The sequence below is a fragment of the Berghia stephanieae genome, chromosome 2 (assembly GCF_034508935.2).
Source record: "Berghia stephanieae isolate SIO BIC M18660-M18661 chromosome 2, UCSD_Bste_1.3, whole genome shotgun sequence".
NCBI classification, from domain to species: Eukaryota; Metazoa; Mollusca; class Gastropoda; order Nudibranchia; family Aeolidiidae; genus Berghia; species Berghia stephanieae.
In genome coordinates, this window is record NC_088361.1 from 12,526,178 (window position 1) to 12,552,625 (window position 26,448).

At 36.1% G+C, this 26,448-nt stretch overlaps 2 protein-coding genes across 2 annotated transcripts in view; one reads left to right on the plus strand and one right to left on the minus strand.

Moving 5' to 3' along the window:
- LOC144964334 (uncharacterized) overlaps positions 1-5,344 on the minus strand; it is a 15,038-nt gene extending 9,694 nt beyond the window's left edge. The window contains exons 1-4 of the mRNA XM_078898441.1: positions 5,135-5,344; positions 2,550-2,655; positions 1,551-1,657; positions 636-808 (exon numbers count right to left, since the gene is read on the minus strand). Of these exons, the coding sequence (XP_078754567.1) occupies positions 636-808; positions 1,551-1,657; positions 2,550-2,655; positions 5,135-5,240 (492 nt within the window). The 5' untranslated portion in view covers positions 5,241-5,344. The remainder of the gene's footprint in view (positions 1-635; positions 809-1,550; positions 1,658-2,549; positions 2,656-5,134) is intronic.
- A 288-nt stretch (positions 5,345-5,632) lies between these two features.
- Positions 5,633-24,600, plus strand: LOC144964337 (aladin-like). Its single transcript, XM_078898443.1, has 15 exons — positions 5,633-5,860; positions 8,693-8,856; positions 11,012-11,139; positions 11,781-11,833; positions 12,416-12,507; positions 15,474-15,520; positions 16,168-16,326; positions 17,319-17,402; positions 17,831-17,951; positions 19,766-19,890; positions 20,191-20,251; positions 22,049-22,233; positions 22,796-22,942; positions 23,350-23,434; positions 24,390-24,600. The coding sequence occupies exons 2-15, from the start codon at positions 8,749-8,751 to the stop codon at positions 24,531-24,533; spliced, it is 1,539 nt and encodes a 512-aa protein (XP_078754569.1). The 5' UTR covers positions 5,633-5,860; positions 8,693-8,748; the 3' UTR covers positions 24,534-24,600.
- Positions 24,601-26,448: the final 1,848 nt, after the last annotated feature.

Here is a 26,448-nt window from a genome sequence, read left to right on the forward strand (position 1 = left end):
AGAGAGAGAGAGAGAGAGAGAGAGAGAGAGAGAGAGAGAGAGAGAGAGAGAGAGAGAGAGAGAGAGAGAGAGAGAGAGAGAGGGAGAGAGAGAGAGAAAGATAGAGAATAAGAGAGAGAAAGGGGGAGGAAGAGAAAGTTTTAACTTCATTATTGTGTTTTACCTTTTCAAAGCAAAACATTTCAAAGTATAAATTGGCTTTGAAAAATTACTATCAGAAAAGCATTAAAAAAAAAAATTCCACTACCTACTGACAACACATTAATCTTAATAAACTTTTGATACGATACTAGGCTGCTAGAAGCTGTGGACTGTAAAAAGTAATAAACAAAAATGAATATAACGGCTTAAAAAAAGAACAAAATATTAAACATGGAACGTCGGTTGTTACAGCCTGAGTTTAGTGGTGTAGGATATGTTACGGATCTTACACAAGGAACAATGATGAGGTTAATCTCATCACTGACCATGCTCAGTTTCGTCAGATTTGTTACCATATTGTTACACATGAACATACAAGACTACTACTACAAATGGTTCGTATTCGATATGACATTAAAAATCTAAATCCTCAACTGGGGATCTAGTCTGTTTTCTTTTCTTTTCTTTCTTTAAGGGAGAAATGATATAATTACATGGTTCTCTGGAAGGCTTCTGAACCGTGACTTTTGTCGATCTGCAACAACTTCCAGTGCAAACCCAATCACCCACAAGCTCCAGCCAATGTAGTCAAACTTGTTGAGTTCTTTGCTCTTCTTCTTGGAATTCACAATCAGTGTGGGCAAAAGAGTTGACAAGATCCAAATCCCTAGAGCAAATAAACAAAATAAAATGAAAGAAATCTTCAAAACACAGTAATAGTAATTTATCATTTTTGTATTAACTCATCATTGTGTATTGCGGCTATGTGATCTAGTGGTATGACACTCACTTTCGGATCGGAAGGTCCTGGTTTCGAGCTTCGCTCTGTGCATAGTTGAGTTCTTGGAAAAGACTCTTTACTCACATTCTCTCACCGTGCTCAGGTGTAAAATGAGTACCTGGCCGTTTACAGTGTTGTCTATGTCCGAATAAAATTGTAACATCGCCTAACAGGCGTCATGTCTCATTCTATATGTTAAATGTTGGCCAGGGACCCCTTGTAAAGCGCTTTGAGTACATTTAGTGGATATTGTGCTATTTAAAGCTCAATATAAGTTTTCAATTCATTTTTTTTGTCAAATCCCCTTGTTGTCATAATATGTGTTAAACAAAATCAAACTATTAAAATTGAGAGTTAATATTATTTTATGCAATTATCAGCCATAGTAAAAACCAGAGGACACACAAAATAATTCTGTGCTCCTTACTTAAAGATTAAAGAATAAATAAATTCGTCATCCAAAAAAAATATGCCAAATGTGATAATCCTACATAATAAACCACCATATGACTCATATGGAAGCAAGTTAAAATAATATAAAGAGTCAATCTATTTTGTGGCACCACATCACACAGCTTCTGAGACTGTTATTTCTTTTATAAAATTGTATTTTGAGAAAGAAAATTACCTTGAATTGTCCAGTACACCCAGAACATTCCAGGATTGTGCTTAACTTTATCAAAGCGCTTATCACCACCATCTCTAATGACTCTAGTGAATAAAAAAAGGCCCAATCTGTGGAAAAGATGAAAAAGAAGAACTAAAATGTATCAAGCTATACAGTCTGTTTAATGCATTTTATGCAGAATTTCTATTTTTAACAACATCTCAGTTGTAAATAACCCAGATTTTGGCCCCATCAAAATAGTTACGTTCAATTATCAAAAGTAAGCTTTAGAATGCATGCGATAGAAGTGACAATTAAATTGTCAGGCAGAAAAATAAATCATATTGCAATAACAATAAAATCACATGACAATTCATATTCAAATAAGTTTTTGAGCATAACTAAATCATAAAAGCATGTTCATAAAATAATAAAATTCCCTTTATTTATCCCATATGGGAAATTTTTCTTTAGGATCTACTCCAAGAGAAGACTGGAATAACCCAGGTGTAAGCAGGAGTACATGGTCGCAAACTGCGCTACAGCGAGGTGACTTGCTCAAAGCCACACAGCGACAGTGGGTATTCGAATTCTGTACCTTTTGGGTATGAAGTAAAGACTGTACCACTGAGTCACACTGCCCCAAATCGAATAGTTCTGTGGAAAGTATCTTTTTAAAATCAAATATTATCATCATCCACTTTTAAATTAGATGAGACATACCTTGTGCGGCTATGTGGTCTTGCAGTATGACACTTGCTTTCAGAACGGAAGGTCCTAAGTTCGAGCCTCGCTTGGCGCATAGTTGAGTTGTTGGAAAAGGCACTTTACTTACATTCTCTCACTGTACTGGGGTATAAAATGAGTACTTGGCTGTTAACAGCGTTGTCTCTGTCCGAAAAAATTGTAATATCGCCTAACAGGCGTCCTACATGTTAAGTGTTGCTGTTGTCCAGGGAGCAAAGAAAAGAACTTTGAGCACATTCAGTGGATATTGCGCTATATAAAAAGGTCATTTACCTTCCAGCCCAAGTAAGCACCATTCCACTGTTGACAATCTGTCTAATGCTATAGGTACCAGTGCTTCGCAATGAAAGGATGATCAATGCAATGTTCGTAAGAGCCCCTGTCAAAATAATTGGAAAGAGAAGAAAAGATAATATCTATCTTGTTTGATGCAATTATACCCTGAGTCTATTCATTATATTTCACATCCTCAAAACTTCTCTCTAAACTTGTGATACATATTGTTAGTTTGAAGAGTAGCAGCTTTCATTATTATGATTGTTATTATTATTATTATTTATTACTATTATTATTATTATTATTATTATTATTATTATTATTATTATTATTATTATTTTTATTATTATCATTGTTATTATTATTATTGTTATTGTTGTTGTTGTGGCTGTTGTTGTTGTTGTGGCTGTTGTTGTTAATGTTGTTGTTTCTTCTTCTTCTTCTTCTTCTTCTTCTTCTTCTTCTTCTTCTTCTTCTTATTATTATTATTATTATTATTATTATTATTATGTGACTAGAAAAAAAATTGTTTCAGAAAAAAATATTAATAGCAGCCTTACCGATAAGTGCTTCTAGCCTCCGAATCTAGAGATACATTACCTGCTTGTAATTTTTGGGTCTAGCAGCCCATAAAAGTCCCTAGCGTAAAAATCTAAAAACATGATAATGTATGAAGGGACTTATTATTTTTATTATTATTATCATTATTATTATTATTATTATTATTATTATTATTATTATTATTATTATTATTATTAGTAGTAGTATTATTATTATTATTATTATTATTATTATTATTATTATTATTATTATTATTATTAGTATTATTATTATCATTCCTTATTATTATCATCATCATCATCATCATTATTATTATTATTATCATCATCATCATCATTAACATGTTTATTATCCTTCTTATTATTTTTATCATCATGATGAGGATCTAAAGACATATAATGTCTTAATGCAGTATTTTGATTTACATCTTGTGATTTGGATGACACTGCTTGGTGAAAAACATCCTAAAACGACGTCCAGATTTACACCATGAGGGCAAAGCAGCAAAGTCATCTTTAGATGCATTAACTTCTCTACAGATTAATACTTTTATAATTTCAGTGGAATACTGTTGGTGATATTCAGTGCACACGCGTTCATCGAACACGCATTCGACAAATTCATGGGTTCAAGTACAATGACAGAATTACCAAATTATGTCCTTCATTGTCTCAGTAAATATTTCACGGCATCCGAGAATGGTTTCACGATTTCAATAAACTGAGATTTAAGGCCAACACACTGGCCACTAAGAGAGAGAAAGAGCAAAGTTCCGTTGTGTTGTAGCCTTCGTGAACTTATAGCTGAAACTGACCCTGAAACCAAGTCATTAAACAAACTGTGACTTGTATTTTTAATAGCTCAACTGATGGAATTGCATATTTCCTTGAGCACCACTAACAACAACTCACTTTTCAGTTTTTAAAACTTGTGATCACTGTCGTGTAATGTGACACACATTTGATCAGTCTCAAGCATAGCCAGCTTAAGTGCTTGCCTGACCTGAAACAATCAGAACCACAATGTGTGAGTATTTATCACAATATGCTGACATACTAATGAAGGAATTGCAATGCGACACTTGACAACGCCACAATTATTTTTAATCAATCACCTGTGACAAGCACTGGATAGCCATGGACTCCGGCTATAGTTTTACAAAGGGTATGTCTGTGCCTTCCACCTCCATTCTTACAGCTTCCCCCATATCCTACCATGTTGTCCGGCGTGGCGTGGCGTGCCGTGTGGTATGATGCGGTGGTGTGTGTTTTGTTTGTCTAAGTGAGTAACTCAGGAGTAAATGATATTCATTATTGTGCCAACATAAAGGCATGAATCAGGATGTGTAAACATTCAGATCATAAACTTGTACAGTAGGCTACGTCATAGGTTTTGTCTCTTGTCTTGCAGCTGTGTTTACCTATTCCTCGAAACATAGATTCGACTAACTTTTCCGGCTGTCCTATGTAGCAGTGCTGATGATTTTCTCGTATCCGCGATTTTGGAGTCCACAGGAGGAATTTCCTCCTTTTAAAAATTACATTTTCTCGAAACAATGTGCTAGCAATAAGAGAGTTCATGTGTGTTGGAACACACAGGTGCAGTTTCCCACTCTCCAGAAGTTAGCTAGAGTATACAATGATAGTCTATCATCTCAATTGCTCTAAAAGTGGGTTTTAGTGCAGTAGAAATGGGGCTTAAAGGCAATCGTTCAACATTTTCCTACTTTTTCACTTTTTGTCACCATCAGCACTGATGTAGATCGTTAAAGCGTGTTGCAATGTAACACCATCTTGAAGTTCCTCAAGTTTCAATGATATTTTTGTCAACTGTTGATACTCTGATCTTTGCTTTCCTATGATTTTGGAGGGGCTGAAATCCATTATATTAAAAGCAAAGGTTATATCATTCTGGATATTCAATGAGGTGGGCGTTCTCCATAGGTTGAGTACGTATAAAAAATGGTTTTCCCGTCTAAAATAAAAGTAAGTTGAGTAGAGTAGTGACCATGGATAACAAACCTGTCAAGTCATAGAATTTCTCTGTTTTCAATGCAGCTGCCAAGACCCATGCACCCCATTGAATACCAAAGTCTAAAAGTGCCGCTTTCCCGATAAAATTTCCCATTTTTGTGTTTTTGTTGGAAGTGTAGACAACCTGAATTTTACATAATAGTGAACATTTTAATTCAGAAACAGGGATGAAGAATCATTGTTTGTACTTTGTGCAATGAATGACCTTCTGACCTTTCAACTCTAAATTTTCACCAGCGAAGAATCGGATATTGTGGTTTCATTGTAATTTACTGCCATAAAACCAATTATGCTTGTCTAGAATAATATTTTGTACCATCATCTTTACAACATGGATTGAGATTGGAGTCGTGTATCCTTTTATTATCAATAAATAATCAAATAACAATCAAAATCAGTGAATTTATCATGGAATTATCTAAATAATATTCGAGCCTACTTTCCAGCGATACTAGGCAAGGTCAATTTGTAAGGTCAAGGTAGCCAAGGGAAAGCACTCTCTTTTAATTGTGAAGTGGTGTATGTTTTGAAATCTCTCAAACTTGCTTGCTTTAAAACTCGGAAGTCTTGAAAAGGAAACACTTCATAAGCATTGATGAAAATAATAAGCTCTTAAAGAATTATAGAAAAAATACTTTCATAGAAGGGCACTCTTGTAGATGTTCTGTATCAGATTTTCTGTGAACTTGTACTGGGACTAGACTTCATTTCATTGTAAGTGTACCTCAACGCTCACACTCACACTCATACTCATCATACCATACCACACTCACATCTACTTCTACAAACGTTTCATTAAAACTGGAACAAAATCACACAGTCACACAGGCAAAACTAAAAGGCAATTTGATTGATAACTGGTTTATTGGCCGCCGATCGTCGCACTGTAACTGTAAGGCGCATACCATCGACTGTAGCACCAGTGTAGTTGATGGCTTAGTTTTAGCAATCACTTCTACCATTGCCATTGCCTGCTAAACTAAATAACTGCTCACTGTTCGAGGGGCGTATTGATTAAGTCTATTTAAGTGTTATAAGTTATATTATTATTATTAAATGAACAGTACTGGACGTCTAGGACATAATGTTCCTTCCACCAGATGCTATGATTTATTGAATGGTGTGGTGATTCTGCTCAGTTTTCATAATTCATGCGATATCTTGATGCGATGAAAAAGGTTCTCTGACAAAATTGTCTCGATTAGCCGGGGCCCTTTTCCCAATTCCAATTAGAGTTAGAGGGAGTAAAGTATAGAGAAAAAATTCCTTTACCTGGGATTTTGTCCCGATTTGCTGTATTTTCCGATTGGAGAGGTTCCCAATTTTGAGGTCCTACTGTCATTATATATCGTAGTGTTTTTATGCACCTCCGTTGACGGTGTATCTTAACGGATCGTTTTTATACACCTCCGTCACGCATGCGCATTCCACCCAATTTCATTAGCGATATTGTGTTTCTGTATTTGGACATGGCAGCAGCTTCTTATGGTTCACACTATTATGTTATGACGATCGACCCAATCAGCAAAGTCCGGTCCGCATTCGTGCACCGTCGCGAACCCGCCTGGTAGCATCGTCACAACACACCTTTCGACTAGATGCTCTGCCGTTTCGGGTTCTTGTCCACAGCGTGGACATAAAGGACAGGAAGTTAGACCCCACTGATGTAACGCACCGGCCGTTAGGCAGCTCCTCGACCGAAGCCGATTCGCAGCTACCCAGTGTCTCCTCTTACTGTATCAAAGCCTGGCAACTTCTCACCAAGCTTAGAGGAGTGTAGGTCCCCGCCCCCACGAGGGATTGAATTCGTCGTACCCCCTCGTGGATCTTTACCTTGCAGTTGGTGAGGGGGCTTGAGGCACACGGGAGGGCAAAGGTGTAAATCCCGGTCGACCGTCACGAGACCATCCCGGGTATCGAGCCAACGAGCCACATGAGCTGCTCGCCCCGGTGTGTGACTAAATTTGATCCAAACCCGGTGCCCGAATAGCAGCCCTATCCCGGGCGCCACACTATTGTCCTTATGGACATGGCGAAAGTTATATTGTGACATCTGTAGGATGTTTTTGTTAATAAATTTATATAAAAATAATAATAATTTAAAAAATCGAAATATAAAATCAGAATATAGAAGTTGCATTGAAGGAAAAATAATGTTTTAGAAAGACCTTATTAAATGTGATGAACAGTCAGGTGGCTCCGTAGCCCAGTGGACAAGCTGTCAGACTCCAACCTTGGAAGTACTGGGTTCGATTCCCATTGTAAACTTTTTTTTTAAAGTTTACTTTATTGAGAAAGACATTTTTTTTGTTTTCTTTTTTGTTTTTTTTTTTTGTTTGTTTGTTTTTGGTTTTTTTTTCAAAAACGTTTTATCATGTTTTTAAAAAACTTCGATTTTAATTTTCTAAAATTATTTATTTATTTGAGATCAGTATTTGTGTGCCATGTTTCTTTTTTACTTTTGATTTTTTAAATTATTGTTATTATTCTTTAATTTATTATCATTGTATAAACGTTCATAGGTAATCACTAAGCAGCGTGCTAAACTACAATCTAAAACTATTTAAACCTCATGGACGTGTAAGCAGCAACATTTTTATTAATTTACCATCACCGCCAACGGAGGTGCATAAAAACGGTGCGTTTTTGTACACCTCCAACGGAGGTGCATAAAAACGCGACCATTATATATAGAGAACACATTTAGAGCTGTGTTTAACCGTGTTCTAGTTTGCTTGTTTTTTCTTGTCAAGTTTTCATTTTGTGGAGCACCGTTATCTGATATTTCTCTCTGTAAAGTAGACAACCACTACCTTGCTTTATTTTTTTCTCTCTCAGCACTTATTCAGCCAAAAGGATCCTGCAAGCTCAGTGGTAGTGGTAGGGCATTCAGTGGAAAAGGGACCAGTATCAATCCTTGGTGTAGTGGATATTTATTTTTGGACTCCCTTGAACACCCAGCAGTGACTGGGGGTAGTCAGGTCTACTAGATCTGGCAGAAAGTACTTTGCGATAGACTAGAGTCCTATCTAAATGTGGCAAGCAATCGCTATTGTCTATTTAACACTATACAAACCTCTATACAAAATAAAAATTCTGATTTCATGGGCTTTGATAGACTACTTATTGAGCAGATTCAACACATTTTATCAACTTTGTTAGTTTGGCTATGAGTCATTATTTTCAGTGATACTACCTGTTGTCAGTGGGAATGATTTTTATGAGAGGTATGTTCTATGACATTTATTTACCGACTGCTAGTTGTGGCACCATAAAAGTAATTTTTTAAATGGCTTCTTGGAGCATGTCGCGTGATACAAATAGATAATAATTATCTATTTCAATTATTATATGTTGACATCCCAGCCCATCTTGTGATCTCAGCAAATTATTTTATTAGTTATGAACCCACATATATCGATTCCTTAGACTTTCTAGTGCATAGCCTGTGTCTACTTTGTTATTTCCTTATATAATGAACCTATTCATGTGATGAAAACCATGGGTAAGCATGATATCAAAGTGATTTATATTTCTATTCTCCAGTTTTCTTAAGAGTTCTCCAAAACTGAGACATAAGGTCTTATAGAACAGTTTCCACAATGACCAGCATTTTCCTGCAATTTCCTCCACCTCCTCGGAGGACTCATATGACTGCGATGGAACAAGAGGGGCAATTAAAAGATGTACCTGTAACTGTTCCTTTCTCTGTAAGTCAAAAATTGTTCTCTTTTATACATAATATATATATATATATATATATATATATATATAATATATATATATATATATATATGGATCACTAGAGACTATAATTTTTGTATATGCTGGCATGCCTACTTTTCGGAAAACTTTGTAGAATTACGAAATTTTGGCTCCAATTTCAGAACTTCGGGTGGTTGGATGGGAGCATCACCCTTGAATCGTATACCTGTGATGTTCGCATGGGTGTACGATCCGATAGGCGGGTGGTTGGATGGGAGCATCACCCTTGAATCGTATACCTGTGATGTTCGCATGGGTGTACGATCCGATAGGCGGGTGGTTGGATGGGAGCATCACCCTTGAATCATATACCTGTGATGTTCGCATGGGTGTACGATCCGATAGGCGGGTGGTTGGATGGGAGCATCACCCTTGAATCGTATACCTGTGATGTTCGCATGGGTGTACGATCCGATAGGCGGGTGGTTGGATGGGAGCATCACCCTTGAATCATATACCTGTGATGTTCGCATGGGTGTACGATCCGATAGGCGGGTGGTTGGATGGGAGCATCACCCTTGAATCGTATACCTGTGATGTTCGCATGGGTGTACGATCCGATAGGCGGGTGGTTGGATGGGAGCATCACCCTTGAATCATATACCTGTGATGTTCGCATGGGTGTACGATCCGATAGGCGGGTGGTTGGATGGGAGCATCACCCTTGAATCGTATACCTGTGATGTTCGCATGGGTGTACGATCCGATAGGCGGGTGGTTGGATGGGAGCGTCACCCTTGAATCATATACCTATGATGTTCGCATGAGTGTACGATCCGATAGGCGGGTGGTTGGATGGGAGCATCACCCTTGAATCATATACCTATGATGTTCGCATGGGTGTACGATCCGATAGGCGGGTGGTTGGATGGGAGCATCACCCTTGAATCATATACCTATGATGTTCGCATGGGTGTACGATCCGATAGGCGGGTGGTTGGATGGGAGCATCACCCTTGAATCATATACCTATGATGTTCGCATGGGTGTACGATCCGATAGGCGGGTGGTTGGATGGGAGCATCACCCTTGAATCATATACCTATGATGTTCGCATGGGTGTACGATCCGATAGGCGGGTGGTTGGATGGGAGCATCACCCTTGAATCATATACCTATGATGTTCGCATGGGTGTACGATCCGATAGGCGGGTGGTTGGATGGGAGCATCACCCTTGAATCATATACCTATGATGTTCGCATGGGTGTACGATCCGATAGGCGGGTGGTTGGATGGGAGCATCACCCTTGAATCATATACCTATGATGTTCGCATGGGTGTACGATCCGATAGGCGGGTGGTTGGATGGGAGCATCACCCTTGAATCATATACCTATGATGTTCGCATGGGTGTACGATCCGATAGGCGGGTGGTTGGATGGGAGCATCACCCTTGAATCATATACCTATGATGTTCGCATGGGTGTACGATCCGATAGTGATGTCGTTTCTTCTTCTCTTTACTAGCCTATCCTGCTTCTTTGGTTTGTGATTGTATTTTTGACAGGGGATATTTTTTTTCTGTAAATCTTCTGCTTGTTTGTTCTTGGTTATTTATAATTTAGCTTATTAGGTTATGATTTTGATTTACATTTGTACTATTTTTGTTAGATTGCTTGTTTTTTTGTTTCAGCGGTCTCTCATATAACCTCAATTGTGTTGGAAGAGACCTAAAGCAACAAACAAAAAAAAAAAAAAAAATCAGAACTTCATGAGCATCTCCAACTCCAAGTCATTAAACATTTTAGAAAATGAAATTTGATGCCAGACTATATATTTTAAGGATTTTGAAGTATTATCTATTCCTTGTGTGAGTAAATAGTTGATTTTAAAAGTTAACAAATAATATAGTGAAGACAATTTTTATCTCCTAAAAATTACACGTTTTAAAATTTTCATGTAGGCAGGTCTGGTTTATGTTGAGTTAATGAGAGTTAAAAGTAATGATATTTCATAAGGTTTTAGATTTTCACGCTGTTGGAAGATTAAATTTTAAAAATTGTCCATTGCAGCTAAAAGTGCATGTACAATGATTGATTTCAGAATATAGTTATCTTTTTGTTAATTTTTTTTTCTTTCTGTTTTTGGCATGTTATAAGATGCCAGACTACCCAAAGCTACAAATAAAACAAGAGATGATGGGCCGTTCCAATCTCCAGAGGGAGAGTGCTCAATTAGCATTTCTCACACAGGAACAAGCATTGTGGAGGAAAGCTCTTCAAACGTGGTATGCATCTTAATTTAGTTATGATACAGTTCGATATCAGTGAAAATAAAATCTTCCTCAGAAAACCCGGTTTGAGGATTTTCTCAAATTCTCTCCAAAAGGCCTTGTCAAACATTTTTATCTGAAGATATCCATATCAGTTAGTGGATCCAATTCATGATAATTTGGCTGGTAAAGTTTGACAATACATCAAATATGAAGGCAGATTAGTGTCCCTTTACCCCTGTCTCCCTCTCTCTCTCTCTCATTCCCTCACTCTCTCTATCTTTACCTTTCTCTACCGCAGTGATGAAGGATGGTGGATGGTGCTCAAAGACCTTGGGATATCTGTTGAGGTTATATGTAACAAGTAGACATTTAAAATTGTTTTGTGGTGTTTGCAGTTGCCAACATAACATAATTACAAATGAAGGGGTTTTTTAATGTTTGGAGTAGGTCTCTGAAAAAAACCAACAGAACCCCCCCCCCCCCCCCCCCCACCATCACCACCACCAAAAAAAAAAAAGGAGAAAACTTAGCATTTACCACATATCTATTCTTCAATGAGTTCCATATTTGTAATTTTTGTGTTTATTTACATATTTAAAAAATGTTATTATATGATTAAAGAATGAATGATTTTATTTCCCTTTCTTTCTCAGGAAAAATGATGGTTTTATTTGCATGTTGGAAGAAATTGATGAAAGTAAAGAAGGTATGGTGATGTCAGTTAGAAATTTGGGGGGGGGGGGGGCGTGGCTCAGAAATGGGGAAAACTAGTTGATCTTGGTTCTAATCTCATGGAAAATTATTTGTATTTTATTTTTATTTTTTAAAAATATTTATGAAAATTGTAAAACTTTTTTTTAAAATGTGCTAATGTAGGTTTATTTATTAAGTTACCTCAAATTAATGTCAAATATGTTTTTTAGGTAGTGTGACTTTGGTGAACGCACATAGATTATGTACGATTTGAGATGGGTTTTTATTAAATTGTGTTGTAAACAAGAAATTTATCGCACTCTCTCTCTTCTCTCTCTCTCTCTCTCTCTCTCTCTCTCTCTCTCTCTCTCTCTCTCTCTCTCTCTCTCTCTCTCTCTCTCCTCTCTCTCCTCTCTCTCTCTCCTCTCTCTCTCTCCCCTCTCTCTCTCTCTCTCTCTCTCTCTCCCTCTCTCTCTCTCTCTCTCTCTCTCTCTCTCTGGCAATGTCCCTGGATGACAAACGGAAGGGCATAATATTTTTATTGATTTTTAATTTTTACTTTTCCCTCAATCTTACATCTTTTACTTTGTTTCAGCACCTGCCTATCTTGCCTCTCTGAGTGTGCAGTTGTTAAACTTTTTAACATGGGTGAAATCCACCAAAGTTTTTCTGTTTCCACAAATTTCAGTGAGTACAATATCGTCATACAATATTATATAGTATAACTTATTATTGACTCATCTTTCAGCAATGCTGATGGTTTTCCTCGGATCTGTGGATATCCGAGATTTTGAAGTGAAAGGAGGAATTTCCTCCTTTTAAAAAATTACATCCCCCGCCCTCCCCCCTCTGTTTTATTTTTATATTATGATTCTTAGGGGATTTTTAGAGATCTAATAAAATGAAACTGATTCCACTTAAAGCCAATAATTCATTAATTTATAATGGCCCAAAAAAAAAATTGAGCTTAATATAGCGCAATATCCACTGAATGTGCTCAAAGCGCTTTACAAGAGGTCCCTGGTCAACAGCAACATTTAACATGTAGGACGGGACATGACGCCTGTTAGGCGATATTACAATTTTTCGGACAAAGACACCGCTGTTAACGGCCAGGTACTCATTTTACACCTGAGTACTGTGAGAGAATGTGAGTAAAGAGCCTTTTCCAAGGACTCAACTATGCGCCGAGCGCTAGGCTCGAACCCAGGACCTTCCGATCTGAAAGCGAGTGTCATACCACTAGACCACATAGCCGCCCAAACACCCTACCTAGTCTCTTTACAGTTGATTTAGGTGTTTGGAATACTCAGCAATAATGTCATATGACTAAAATAAACACAGCTCTTTTTACTGCTGATTTCTTATTTAAATATCTTCATCTCTGTCTCTGCACAAGCAGGTACACCAGTGAAATCTGACCATGGGAAATATTTTCTTTTTGTTTTTTTTAATTTAAAAAAAAATGTTATTTATTAATTATTTTTTTGTGTGGGTATAATTCGAATAATTGTATCGACCTCTTACAAATATTTCTTAATGCTAGATTACTAAATCTATCATTTTGAAGTAAAACATTTCCAAAAATAGGTGGAAGAATATAATGGCAATGTTGCCCCTTCTAAGAACTAAATCATAATAATAGTCACACGAAACTTCAGTTTAAGTAGCGAAGTCTCATAATTTGAGCTTTGAGATTTTTAAAGATTTTTTTATATAGCACAATATTCACTTAACATTCTCAATGGGTCATGACCAACAGGAACATGTAACATGAAGAACAAGATATGACGCCTGTTAGGCGATATTACAATTTTTTTTCCGACAGAGACAACGCTGTTGATGGCCAGGTATTCATTTTCCACATGAGTACAGTGAGAGAATGTGAGTTAAGAGCCTTTTCCAAGGACTAAACTATGCGCAGAGTGAGCTCGAACCCAGAACCTTCCAATCCGAAAGCGGTGCCACACCACAAGACTGCATAGTAGCACATGTGGACCTACGGACATATTGAGTTTCCCTTTTGTCAAAACAATACGATGAATGAAACACTAAGGACAAATGATTCTTCTTTTATCTTTTTCATTCATCATATTTTGTTGTGAAAAGGGGAAACCGGAAAAATCCACATCATCTTTCTTTGTTTATTAAATTGAGGCTCCCTTTCCCTTTGAATATTATTTTTAAAATGGGCAGAAATATTACATCTTTCTTTCTTTAACCCACAGAGCTGTATATTATATTTAGTATTCAAATGAGTAAACATGGATGCCAAATATCTGATTTTTTTTCCCCCGACTTTTTCTTCTTTTTATTCACATCACTTCTCACCTCAACAGCTTTTCCTGTATCCAATAAGACCAGTGAAGGCCATTCTTCTGAAGGCAGAAATAATATTATTGAAATTGATGCAACAAAGGCATCATACACTTGCAAATAAAAGGAAAAGGGAGAGTTAATGGAGGTGTTTTTGCTTTTGTTTGCTCGTCTACAAGGTTTATTTTAGGTGAGATGTGACTCTTCCACACATTTCTAGTTTTTTTCTTTTAAAGAATCATATGGCATCCCTGAGTACAACAGTACCAACTAACTTACTTTCTTATCCTAACCAGCGACCACCTGAGCTCTAGCCCTTCGGTCTAGTGCCATGACGTAGAAGTTAGACGTCTTTTGTAGTTGTTCCAGGTGACTATAAAGTGTGTTACTGATGCTTGGATTTGGTGGGAGGAATGTGCATCTCAGATGCACTACAATACCAAACATGACTAACATCATCTGATGACGCTTATGAAGGGAATTGCCTAATAACCAAGGTTACCAATGTCCCGTATATTTACGGAATTCAGTCTGTTAAAACACCTCAGTATATTTTCGAATCGTCTTCTGAATGGAATAAAATAAGTACATAATATCCTTTGACAGGAGTTCAGTGCTCAGATAATGGTCTGCCAATGTATTTTGCCTAAAAGTAGCAACAACTCCTTGAGAATGGGGCCCGATAATGGCAGTGATCCAGCCCCCCCCCCCCCCCCCCCGATGTCCGGAGGGAGACGATTACGGGAAACTGGCTGAGTAAGATCAAAGAGAGAGGGAATGGAGATACCCCTCTGATGCGCATAATGGACGGTGCCCTCGTTTCGAGCCGAAATAAGTCCCGGCAACCCTTGTACGCAGAATCCCTGACTACGTCTAGAGCTGCACATACGAGTTGGAAGTCGGTTTGGACAAATTCAATCCCTCGTGGGGGCGGGGACGCACACTCCTCTAAGCTTGGTGAGAAGTAGCCAGGCTTTGATACCAGTAAGAGGAGACATTGGGTGGCTGCGAATCGGCTTCAGTCGAGGAGCTGCCTAACAGCAAGTGTGCTTCATCGGTGGGGTCTTTCTACCTGTCCAATATGTACCCGCTGTGGGCAAGAACCTGAGACGGCAGAGCATCTAGTTGAACGGTGTGTTGTGACGATGCTACCCGGCGGGTTTGCGACGGTGCACGAATGCGGACCAGACTTTGCTGATTGGGTCGATCCTCATAACATAGTAGTGTGAAAACCATAAGAGGCTGCTGCCTAAAAGTTCAGTAAATTTTTGCCTCCTGAATTGGCAACCCTGTAATAACCTTTCTTTTTTGTTTCCTCCCCCCCCCCCCTCCCCCAGATATCTCAAAATGAATTGATGACCAAGTATTCACATGTATCAAGCTGGTTCGTATCACACTTTGATCAACTATTTTCAGTTTATATCTTGATATTATGTGGGAGGTTTTGGCGGATGAGGATCTCTTCTATCTGCTGACATCTCTTGTTCTCTTCTATTTAACTTTCTGTCCTTGTTCTTCAATGAAACAACTTAGTTTTGCTTTTTCAGTGGCTGGGATTTCTCATCATGAGGAAAGCAATCTAATTTTGATATTTTCATAAGGAAAATTTTTTTTTTTTTTTTTTTTTCTTCTGAAATTGTTAGTCATTGTGTTTTGTATGTATTTGAAATTATGAACATCTTTAACACATGATTGTTCTATCTATGAGCTGTTTTCCTTTTCTTTTCTTAAGTACCTCTGTGGTCTTAGTTAATTTCAGGCATCAATGAACTCTCAATGTCCAGTTCAATCTTTGCCATCCTTTTTTTGTTTTGCTGAGCGCTGTTAGAGTCGTAAAAAGTAAACACCAATTATTATTATTCATTCTGTTAATTATTGTTTGTTTGTTTTTTGTTGTTGTTTTTAAAAATATGTTTTGTGTATATTTTGAAATTATTTATCAATTAACTTGAAACTAAAATAATATATAAACATTTATTACTGTTTGTATTTAAGATTTTTTTTAAAGTATTTTTTTTTCTTTCTCTTCAGGTCAAAGAGTCCCATCCAAGCATTTGCCTGGCATCCTCACGTTGTCAAGTTTGCCATTGCCCTCCATGACGACTCAGTCCAAGTCCACACTGCAGGAAGTTCCATCTGTCCCATATTGAAACACAAATTACAGAAACAAGTAGCAGATGTTGCATGGCAGTGAGTGGTGTTGGCATTTGTATGTGGTTTGAGTCTATGAGGCTTGTTGGGCTATGTGGTCTTGTGGTATGATGCTCTCTTTCAGATTGGAAGGTCCAGGGTTTGAGTTCCGCGTTGGGCACCATATAATTGAGTCCTTGGAAAAGGCTCTGTTCTCACATTCTCTCACCATACCCCATTATAGAATTAGTACCTGGCCGTTAACAGTGTTGTCTCTGTCGAAAAATTGTAATATCGTCTAACAGGCATCTTGTCTTGTTCTAAATGTTAAGTGTTGCTGTTAGCTAGGGACCCCCTGTAAAGCGCTTTTATCATGTTAAGTGGGTATTGTGCTCTATAAAAGTTCAATTAAAAAAAAAAAATTTGTTTTGAAAGGATAATTTGCATTTGAGTTTTGTGACATCGTCATTAAGGGCATTGAAACACTTTCTTATTTTCAATTTCTGGTCTGGTATACTGGAAGCAATGAATAAGCCTTATTAATAAGTACCTAGAATCTGTTGAAATCAGAGTATGGTACTTTAAAAATGTCATATGTGACCCACCGTGTCAAAGTGGTATCATGTCGGGATGAACTAGATGCTGGAAATTGAATTTATAGACACAAATATGGAATTTGGGATTAATTTATGTTCGTCATGGTGGAAAATGAATACTGTGTCTTGTATTGCAATAAACTCCAGTAAAGGTCCTATTTCTTATCATTTTATTTACACTTTTTGGGAGTCCTATTCGTCCAGACACGATACCGTTATGAGACAGTGGGTCACATTTATCATTTATTATAATTAAGTATGGACTTTTGAATTCTCGAGAATTTGTTAAAATAAAAAAAGAGTGGAAAAATAAGGACAACATTTTGAATTGAATTGTTTTAAACTTATTAATTTTTTGGAGTAGTTTTTTTAGTTTTTTTTTAAAAGGATTTTTTTCTGCAAGCAGCAAGATTCAAGTACATGTTGATTAATATACTAATTTTTTCTTTTCTTTAGACCTCTGTCAGCATCAGTGCTTGCCGTAGCGTGTCAAAGCTGTGTCCTTATATGGCATGTGGACCCAACATCTTTAGCCGTGAGGTAAATTTTCTTTTCTTGGAATCAACCATGATCTGCTTATATATATCACAATAACAAGAGAATAGAACATCACATTTTTTGCTTGGTTTGAAATAATTTTTTGATTTGTTTACATAAAATGAATTGATTTTTGTTCAGAGCTTACTATTGTATACGTTTTTTATTTTATGTTTTTTTTTTTTTAACAATGTTGTGTTGAATTGCTTCCATATTTTGAATGAAGTGTAATTTCTTACGTCTCATCTATACATCTAAGCACAATATGGGCCAGAATTCATTTTGCTTGCTTCTTTCCTTAGGGATATCAGCAAAAAAAATTAAATAATTTTTTTTAAATTAAATATTCCTTAGCGTGAGTCAAATCTTTTAATTCATTTTTGTTGCTCACCTAAAAGTTTGAAATGTAAAATGCTACCATTGTATTACAGACCATCAACAAGTACAGTCCAGGTATTGCGTCATTCAAACCACTCCCCTGTCACAAGTCTGGCTTGGAGTCCTGACAGCAATCATCTCATTTCTGCCTCACCAGCTGATCCATCCCTCATGGTAGGAAATAGTAATCAAATTAGATGCATATCTATATGTGATGGGACTAAGCTGCTGAAAGCTGTGGACTGTAAAAAGTTTAATTGACAAAAATGAATATAACAGCTTTAAAAAAAAAGAACAAAGTACCAAACTGGAACATTTTGGGCTCAAAACCTTTCTTCAGCCAAAAAAAAAACAAAAACCAAACAAACAATAAAAACCAGATAAGCAGCATAGAAAAATTTAGCAGATCTTTTCTGTAATAAAATATTCTTACAATAAGGATATGCTAATTATTTTCTCTGCAGTCTATCTGGGTTTTAAGTCATGTATTTATGTTTTCGTTTTTTAATATATTTTTTTGGTTGCTGGCTGAAGAAGGGTTTTGAGCCCAAAACGTTCCGTGTTTGGTATTTTATTCTTTTTTTAAACTGTTATATTCATTTTTATTGAAGACTTTATGCATATCTTAGACCTGTAAATTCTCAGTCAATTAACTGAAATCAGTCTATTCGTCAAATTCAAATATTTTTAAAAAGGAAAGAAAGAAATGAAAAAGAAAGAAAGAATTCATGAATCGTAATCGAATGACCATGAAGTAATTAGGAATGTTCCACAGCGCTACGCATAGCTCAAGGGCCATTTATATTTACGATGGATATATTGCTAAAGCTAAGCGACACTTCTTAGAATTGCCGTGTCTGAACACACCCCAGTGTATTTTCACACAGCCTTCGTGAAATTATCTTTTCACTTTCCAAACCTGTCGTGATCCCAATGGTAGCCAATTTTAACTGAGCCGCCGAGTGATAAATTTCACTACCTAAAAGTATGAAAAGGTTTAATGCGAAAGCCGGAAGTGCGTTATGAAGACACCTCAAATTGAAAGTTATATGATTGCTACCAACACATCTCGATTGCCTCACGTTGTAAACAAACTGGTTGACCGTTTCTTCGCTGATGTGGGTACCTAATTATAAGAAACAATTGTAAGTAGCCTAATTAATTCCCACGTAAATTAGTTTTCTGCCATTGTTTTGCTCAAGTGAGTTTGCTGTTTACTATTCATCTCGATTCTTTGGATTTTTCTGATACGGTACGAAGAGTTTCAGTGAGGTTCAGTTTCAGTCTCAGTCAATTTTTATAGAGCTCATTTACAGGTCTAATATCTATAGCTTATTTCACTCAGGGTAGAGAGTTTGCAGGTGTTTGTCAGACAGCCTCGTTGTGGTCCCCACAGTAGTTGAGAGTTGAGTGGTGCATTATTGGTATTATGTTTGATAGCCATATTTTTTGTGTGGCTGGATAGCTCTGTCGGTTGTGTGACACTCGCTGTCCTCTCTCTCTCAGTCAGACGGAGAGGAGGGTGTCTTGTCAGTTCGATCCTGAGGTCGGTACTGACCCCGTGACTTTTTCTCTATTTTCATCTGGCAATTCTCCATACCCTATTTTTCTCATTATTAAACTAGAGCATTTATATAACGTAATATCCACTAAACATGCTCAAAGTGCTTTATAAGGGGTCTGTAGCCAACAGCAACTCTTAACATGTAGGACGAAACATGACGCCTTCTAGGCGATATTACAAATTTTTTTTTTGACATAGACAAGGCTCTTAACAGCAGAGCAGTCATTTTACCCCTGAGTACGGTGAGAGAATGTGTGGAAAGAGCCTTTCCAATGACTCAACTATGCGCTGCTCAGAGCAGGTTTCAAACCCTGAACCTTCCTATCTGAAGACGAGAGTCATATCTCTAGATTACATTGCCAAGATTAAAAACAAAATGTTATTTATCATGAAAATATAATTTTTTTGATTATGTATTTCTCAGGTGTGGGATGTGCCGTGTGAAACGGGCATTGCCCTGAAAAGAGATCGAAATGGAGGATTCACACTTCTGTCCTATTCTCCTGATGGAACCAAATTGTTTACTGGAACGCCCTCAAAGTTTTTCAGGTAAGATAAGATATTCATTCTTTTTTTTTTTTTTATGGAGTGGATCTAAGAAATGACACATTTTGTATACTGATTTACTATGTTATTATTTTTATTTTATTGATTAATTTTTGTATGTCAGTAAAATTTCATTTTATCTTCATTACAGATGTATCGCTGAACAAAATATTTGGATTCACTTCCATTATTGTGATGTAATAAAACATTTGAGATTTGAAGGCTGTTTTAAAAATGTGAGTGAATTGTACATTTAAACAGTTCTGTTGTTTTTTTAAATGCAATAACATACTATCTTCACAGAATATGGGAAACAAGAAAATGGCGCTGTGAAGTTTGGTCTCAATTATCTGGACATTGCACTGTAAGTAGAATTGTTAGAATTTAGGGTTTTGATTAATTAAGTTAAAAATGTATTCGTAATTTTTATGATGTAATTAAATCTGATCATTTATGTAAGGATTTGACCATATCCTGAGATAACAATAACTTATTTGTTAGAATCGAGCTCAAAGTCACCGTTAGATTTAGGGGGGGGGGGGGGGGGGGGGGGGTTGTGGTGAGTTACATCAGAGATTTACTTTTTGGTTTTTATATTATATTTGAAGCCTTTGGAATGTTTGATGGAATGTCAGTAACAACAGGAGCATATGATGGCTGGATGGAAATATAGACTTGTGCATTGAGGCATGCATGATATCATGGTAGATTTTTAGTGTCAACATAACTACTATAATTCACTCTAGGCAACCAAATGAGTGGCAACTGGTACATTAAACCACATTGTCAAATTTTAACAGTTCCAATGTATCAAAATTGAAAATTGTGAGCCAATCCCATAATCTAGAAAAAGTTTGTGATCGCTTGACATTGTAATATGATTGAATTATCAGAAGAATGCAAGCCATCATTGGAATTGTACATTGATAATTTGACCATTTTATAAAAACTTTGAGCATTTTATAGAGCAATATCCACTTAACGTGCTCAAAGTGCTCTACAAGGAGTCCATAGCCACCAGCAATAGTTAACATGTAGGATGAGACATGACACCAGTACAATTTTTTTTTAGACAGAGACAACATTGATACCAGCCAGATACTCATTCAGAGCTGCCAACCTACCGCAAAATGCGGTACATACTGTGTCTTCTATCCCCTTATATCTGTTTTCCAACTTGCTTTCTGTCTTTGTCTTGGCATGAGATTACTTGGTTTTGTCCTGGCCCTGGCCGGAGTCCTAGATGGGAGGGAAACAGTCAAATGCATAGTTATTGTTTTGGGAGATATTTCTTTCCTTGTAAATCATCTCTCTGTAATGTATTATTGTTATTTTAATGTATAATGTAGGCATTTGAGTGTATTCCTCTTTGTTGGATTTTGTGCTTGTGTCTAGATGAGACTTATAGGTGATCTCAAATAAGTGCAATTGGTGGTATGCTCTTGGAATCTACATCTCATCCTATTTGTTCCCAGTTCCCTATGTCTTACTTTTTCTTGGGTGCTTTAATTGTAATTCTAGAACTTTTTACTGTCCCATTTTCTTCCTTTTTACTGGCGCTGATATAACCTAAATGTGTTGCAAGCGCCGTAAAACCCTTAAAAACAAAAACAAACAGCGATTGTATGCTTGTACGCATTTCCTCCAAGATTGTACCCTTTTTCAGTGTATAGAGTCACTTCAGTTTTCTTTAGTTTTAATAGCCTAGATGCACGTATCACTGTTATCTTAAGCTTGCTGGATCATATTTTTGACCAATTATGATCTTCATGCTGGGGGTATAATTCTGAAAAGATTGGATCATCATTGTTGCTGCAATTGAGCTTGTGCGGTGTGACTTTATGTAAGTATACCTTCCTCTTACTTTCACAATGGTTAGTTTCTGTCGATTTCAGGATTGTACCCATTTTTATGAAATCTCCCCCATTTTGAGGTCCCATTGTACACATTCTAATCAGATGGGGTTGGCAGCTCTGCTCATTTTACACCTGACTACAGTGAGAGAGGACTCGACTATGCACAGATCAGAGCAGGACTCAAACCCAGGACCTTCTGATCTGAAGGCGAGTGTCATACCACTAGGCCACATAGCCGCACGATAATGATCTATATCATAATGGTGTTATAATATTCATACAGCAAATTTTGTCCATTTTATCAGACTGCATGTTGGAACCCCGATGGGACAGTTTTACTATTTGCCATGGAGGGAGAAAGTGCCTTGTATGCTGTTCGGTTCAACAAGACAGGGGCCGGTGAGTCGTCAGAGAGTTTGGTTGGGTCATCGGTAATGGTGGCCGATCTGTCTCAGACTGATGTCATCAATGAAGCACAGGAGGTGGTTCAGTAAGTTGTCTTAATAATAATATTGTAGTGATAAGAATACTATTCATGAAAATAACGAAGATGATGTTGATGATAAAAATGATGATAATAATAATAATAATAATAATGATGATGATATATAATAATTAATATGATAATAAATAATAATAATAATAATGATGATGATGATAATAATAATGATGATATATTTAATAGAATAATAATGATGATGATGATGATAATAATAATAATAATAATAAAATAATGATAGCGATAATAAATGATAAAAAGAAAAGTAAAAGTAATAATGTTCGTAATGCCACTATGATATAGATTATTTTTATGTAGTCTCCTTTTCAGAACATGGTAAAAGAAAACAATTAAAAAAATTCCAACTTTGTGAGTAACCATTCGATTCTATATACAGCATGAAAAATTTGCAATTCTATTTCTAATGAAAAGCTTTCTTGACTTCTGAAAAGCAAATTGCTAAGTTATAGTTGTATTACAACTCAAATTTACGGTGTTATACGAGGTTTTAGGGGGACTCAGTCCTAAGTTATTTTTGTTCTCAAATCTACAGAGTAGGAGGCCAAGTGAAGTCCATTGTTTGGGACAAAACGGGAGAACGAGTGGCTGTTCTGTTTGGAGATGGCAGTGCAGAGACAAGTAAAAATATTGTTGCTCTATTCAAAGCCACGTCTAGTCCTGTTTTGGAGTTATTGCCAGGGTAAGAAAATTATATTCAATTCAATGTGGTGACTGAAGGGAAAATTGCTCTTGATGTTGTGAAAGGGGGCGCATGAATTCTTTAGTGTTAGTATCTCGAGAACAACAGTCTTGCTTTGTGTTTTGTTCACTTAAACGTTGTCTTCATCTAGGGTTAGATAGAGTGGTTTCTGCTTAAACTCTCAGGAGTTCACCCTCATTGAAAATCGAACAAATTTGTTCAATTTACCATGCTTATGAACTCGAGAGAGTAATGATAAATAAATACTTTTGTTTTGTTTTTTTTGTTTTTTTATAATTGCTTGTTTGTGTTTCTTGTTCATCTATTTTATATTAAAGATGAGAGCTTGTTTTAATTTTTCTATTCATTTTAATAATTAATTCGTATTATCTTAATTTGTATTTCAGGGGTTTTGTAAAGGGCAAAACTGGGGAATCTGCCCACCATATTGCTTTCCAACCAAGTTTCAATGACGGGGCTTTATTGAGTGTGGTAAGTTCCCATAATAATAATAATAATAATAATAATAATAATAATAATAGAATAATAATAATAATAATAATAATAATAATAATAATAATAATGATAATAATAATTTAAAAAATAATGATAAATATAATAATAATGATAATAATAATGATGATAATAATAATAATCAGCATATTTCTAGAGAGCCTTTTGTCGAAACCTCAAAGGAAAGGGCTTAAAATCCATCTAGATATTTTTTACATATAATCCAATAGCCATGCGTGATCAAATCAACCACATCAAAACAATAAGAACATGTACAAGGCATCAAAATAAATAAATAAATAAATAAATGGTCTTAAATTCATGCGTTTTTAGTTCAGTAAATTTGAAATGAATAAATAAAAATAAAAAATATAATTGAGGTATTATAAAGCACAATATCCACTAGACATGCTCAAAGCACTTTACAGGGATCCCTGGCCAACAGCAACACCTAACATGTATGACGTGACATGACGCCTGTTAGGCGATATTATAATTTTACGGTCAGAGATAACGCTGTTAACGGCCAGGTACTCATTTTACACCTGTGTACAGTGAGAGAATGTGAGTAAAGAGCTTTTTCCAAGGACTCAAATATGCGCTGAGCGAGGTTTGAACCCAGGACCTTCAGGGCCAAAAGCAGGTGTCACACCACAAGACCACATAGCTTTTGAGTAAAGGAGCTACAAAGTGGGACAATTGAGGACAGATTCTTGACTCAATTTGATGGATAATGTCGTGTAATACTGCATAGAATCACTACAATAGATGTAGTTTGTTTACTTCCGTTTTGTTACTTTCACTTTGTTACTTGATAATTAAAGAACCTTATCTAGTCTATATAATCGGCCTTGTCGAATCCTTTTATATCATCTATATATTCTATCATCTAAACATTACAGATAACACATAATTTGTCTGTCTTAATCCTCAGGTGTGGTCCTCTGGTCATATTGGATACATCCCCATGTATTTTGTACCCAGTAAGAACATCCCATCCACACAGTCAATCAAATTCGATCCAAGGTCCCCGTTCACGTCTCCTCTCAAATCCAATGTTGATTATTTTCTGAATTAATTATTTCCATTGCTTCCCTTGTTGATTTGATCTGATGGCTACAATAAATAGAACTCTGTTGATTTAACATTTTTGTTGTTCTCTCAGCAGCCAACTATCCTGATAAAATCTGTCATCTGCATTTTTTGCGGCCGCAAATTTCCCAAAATTGGCAAATCGTGGCAAATTTTGGGAAAATTGGCAAATCGCGTGGCAAATTTTGGGGAAAACAAGAAGCCAAAACAAAATAACGAAAAAAAAAGTGCGGAACTTGTACTTGGTTTGAGATTACCTAAAAGTCTCACCCATACACTAGCACAAGATCCCACTAAGAGGAATACACTCAAATGTTTACATATCATATGTTTAAAAAAAAAAAAAAAAAAACAGTACATAACAGAAAGATGAGGTACAAGGGAAAAAAAAAATCATCTCCCAAAACTCTAACTATACATTCGACTGTTTCCCTCCCAGCCAAGGACTTCGGCCAGGGTCAGGACAAAACTAAGCAAAACTAAGTAATCCCATTCCAAGACAAAGACAGAAAGCAATTGGAAAACAGATACAGGGGGATAGAAGACAAAATTACCTCCCTGCCCACTATGGGAGGTCGGGAACCCCACCCAGTGGTATGAAAAACAAACAAGAAAGCCAAGAAAATACAAAGAATCATGGTGTATTGATCCACACATCAAAGCATTAAAACTCGTGCTGATCACAGATTTACAGTGTAAATAAATACATTTGAATTGAATAAACCCATTGGGTTGATTTTCACCTACCAGTATATACAAGACATTAATAATGTTATAAAATGCCGAAGAGAAGGATATATATAATGCTGATAAATTTCAAAATCTCTTCCCTCACTTCACCATTGTTTCTATATTCGAACAATACTTCAATTATTTCCAGGAATTTTATATATATATATATATATATATATATATATATATATATATATATATATATATATATATATATATATAGATATATATTGATATATGCTCTTCACAGTGAAAATAGAATGAGAATCAATTATTGGAGAGACAAATTTGATAAATAATACTGAAGAGGATTTTACTCCATTTGTTTTTGGTCGGTTTTTATTTTTAAATTTAAAAAAAAATTTTTTTTTTTTTTTGGTAGAATGTGTATTTTGCAACAAAGCTTATAAAATTATTTTTTTTAAATATCCATTTTAAAAAGAGGTAGGAATGGAATGTCAAAATAATATATATGTTAGAAGGAATTAATGAAGTACATGGTGATTTCCAAGTAAGAAATTAATTTCAGAAACTTTTCTTGAGAGGGGAATTTAAAGGAAGTCGTTACATACATTGATTTAGGTATGATTTTGGCATTTAGTGACTTGATAAATCGGATCAAAGCATAAAAAATCAGAGCAAACCATCAAGGGAGGGCACTCACTCATGAGATCTAAATTGTTAAATCATAGTAAATCATTAAGGGAGGCCACTCACTCATGAGAACTATATTGCTATATGCATATGACATAAAATGAATAACTAACTACAGCCTTGCTATTTTTTGCTTAGAACTGAGTGCATAACATCAAAAAGAGGCAAATCAGGTTTTCAAAACGGAAAATGGAAGTATTTCTTTTACTCTATCGACATACTTTTATAAGAAAGACGAAAAAAAAAAGTTTTTCCTTATGAGCTCAATTTTATCATCGCGTATAGGAAGACTGAGTGGCGCTGAAAGCATGCATTAACTTATGTCCTACAATAGTTATTGTTCTACCATATGATGCTATCTTTTCAAATAATTATATATAGTGCCCATGTTTTCTTATGAGTGACATCCATTGATTTCCTTCTAATGCTCATTCACTACATTACGACATATACCTAAACCAAAATATGTTTGTCCGGATATAGCAGTTGACCAAGTCAGTTGAATCTTAGTTTTA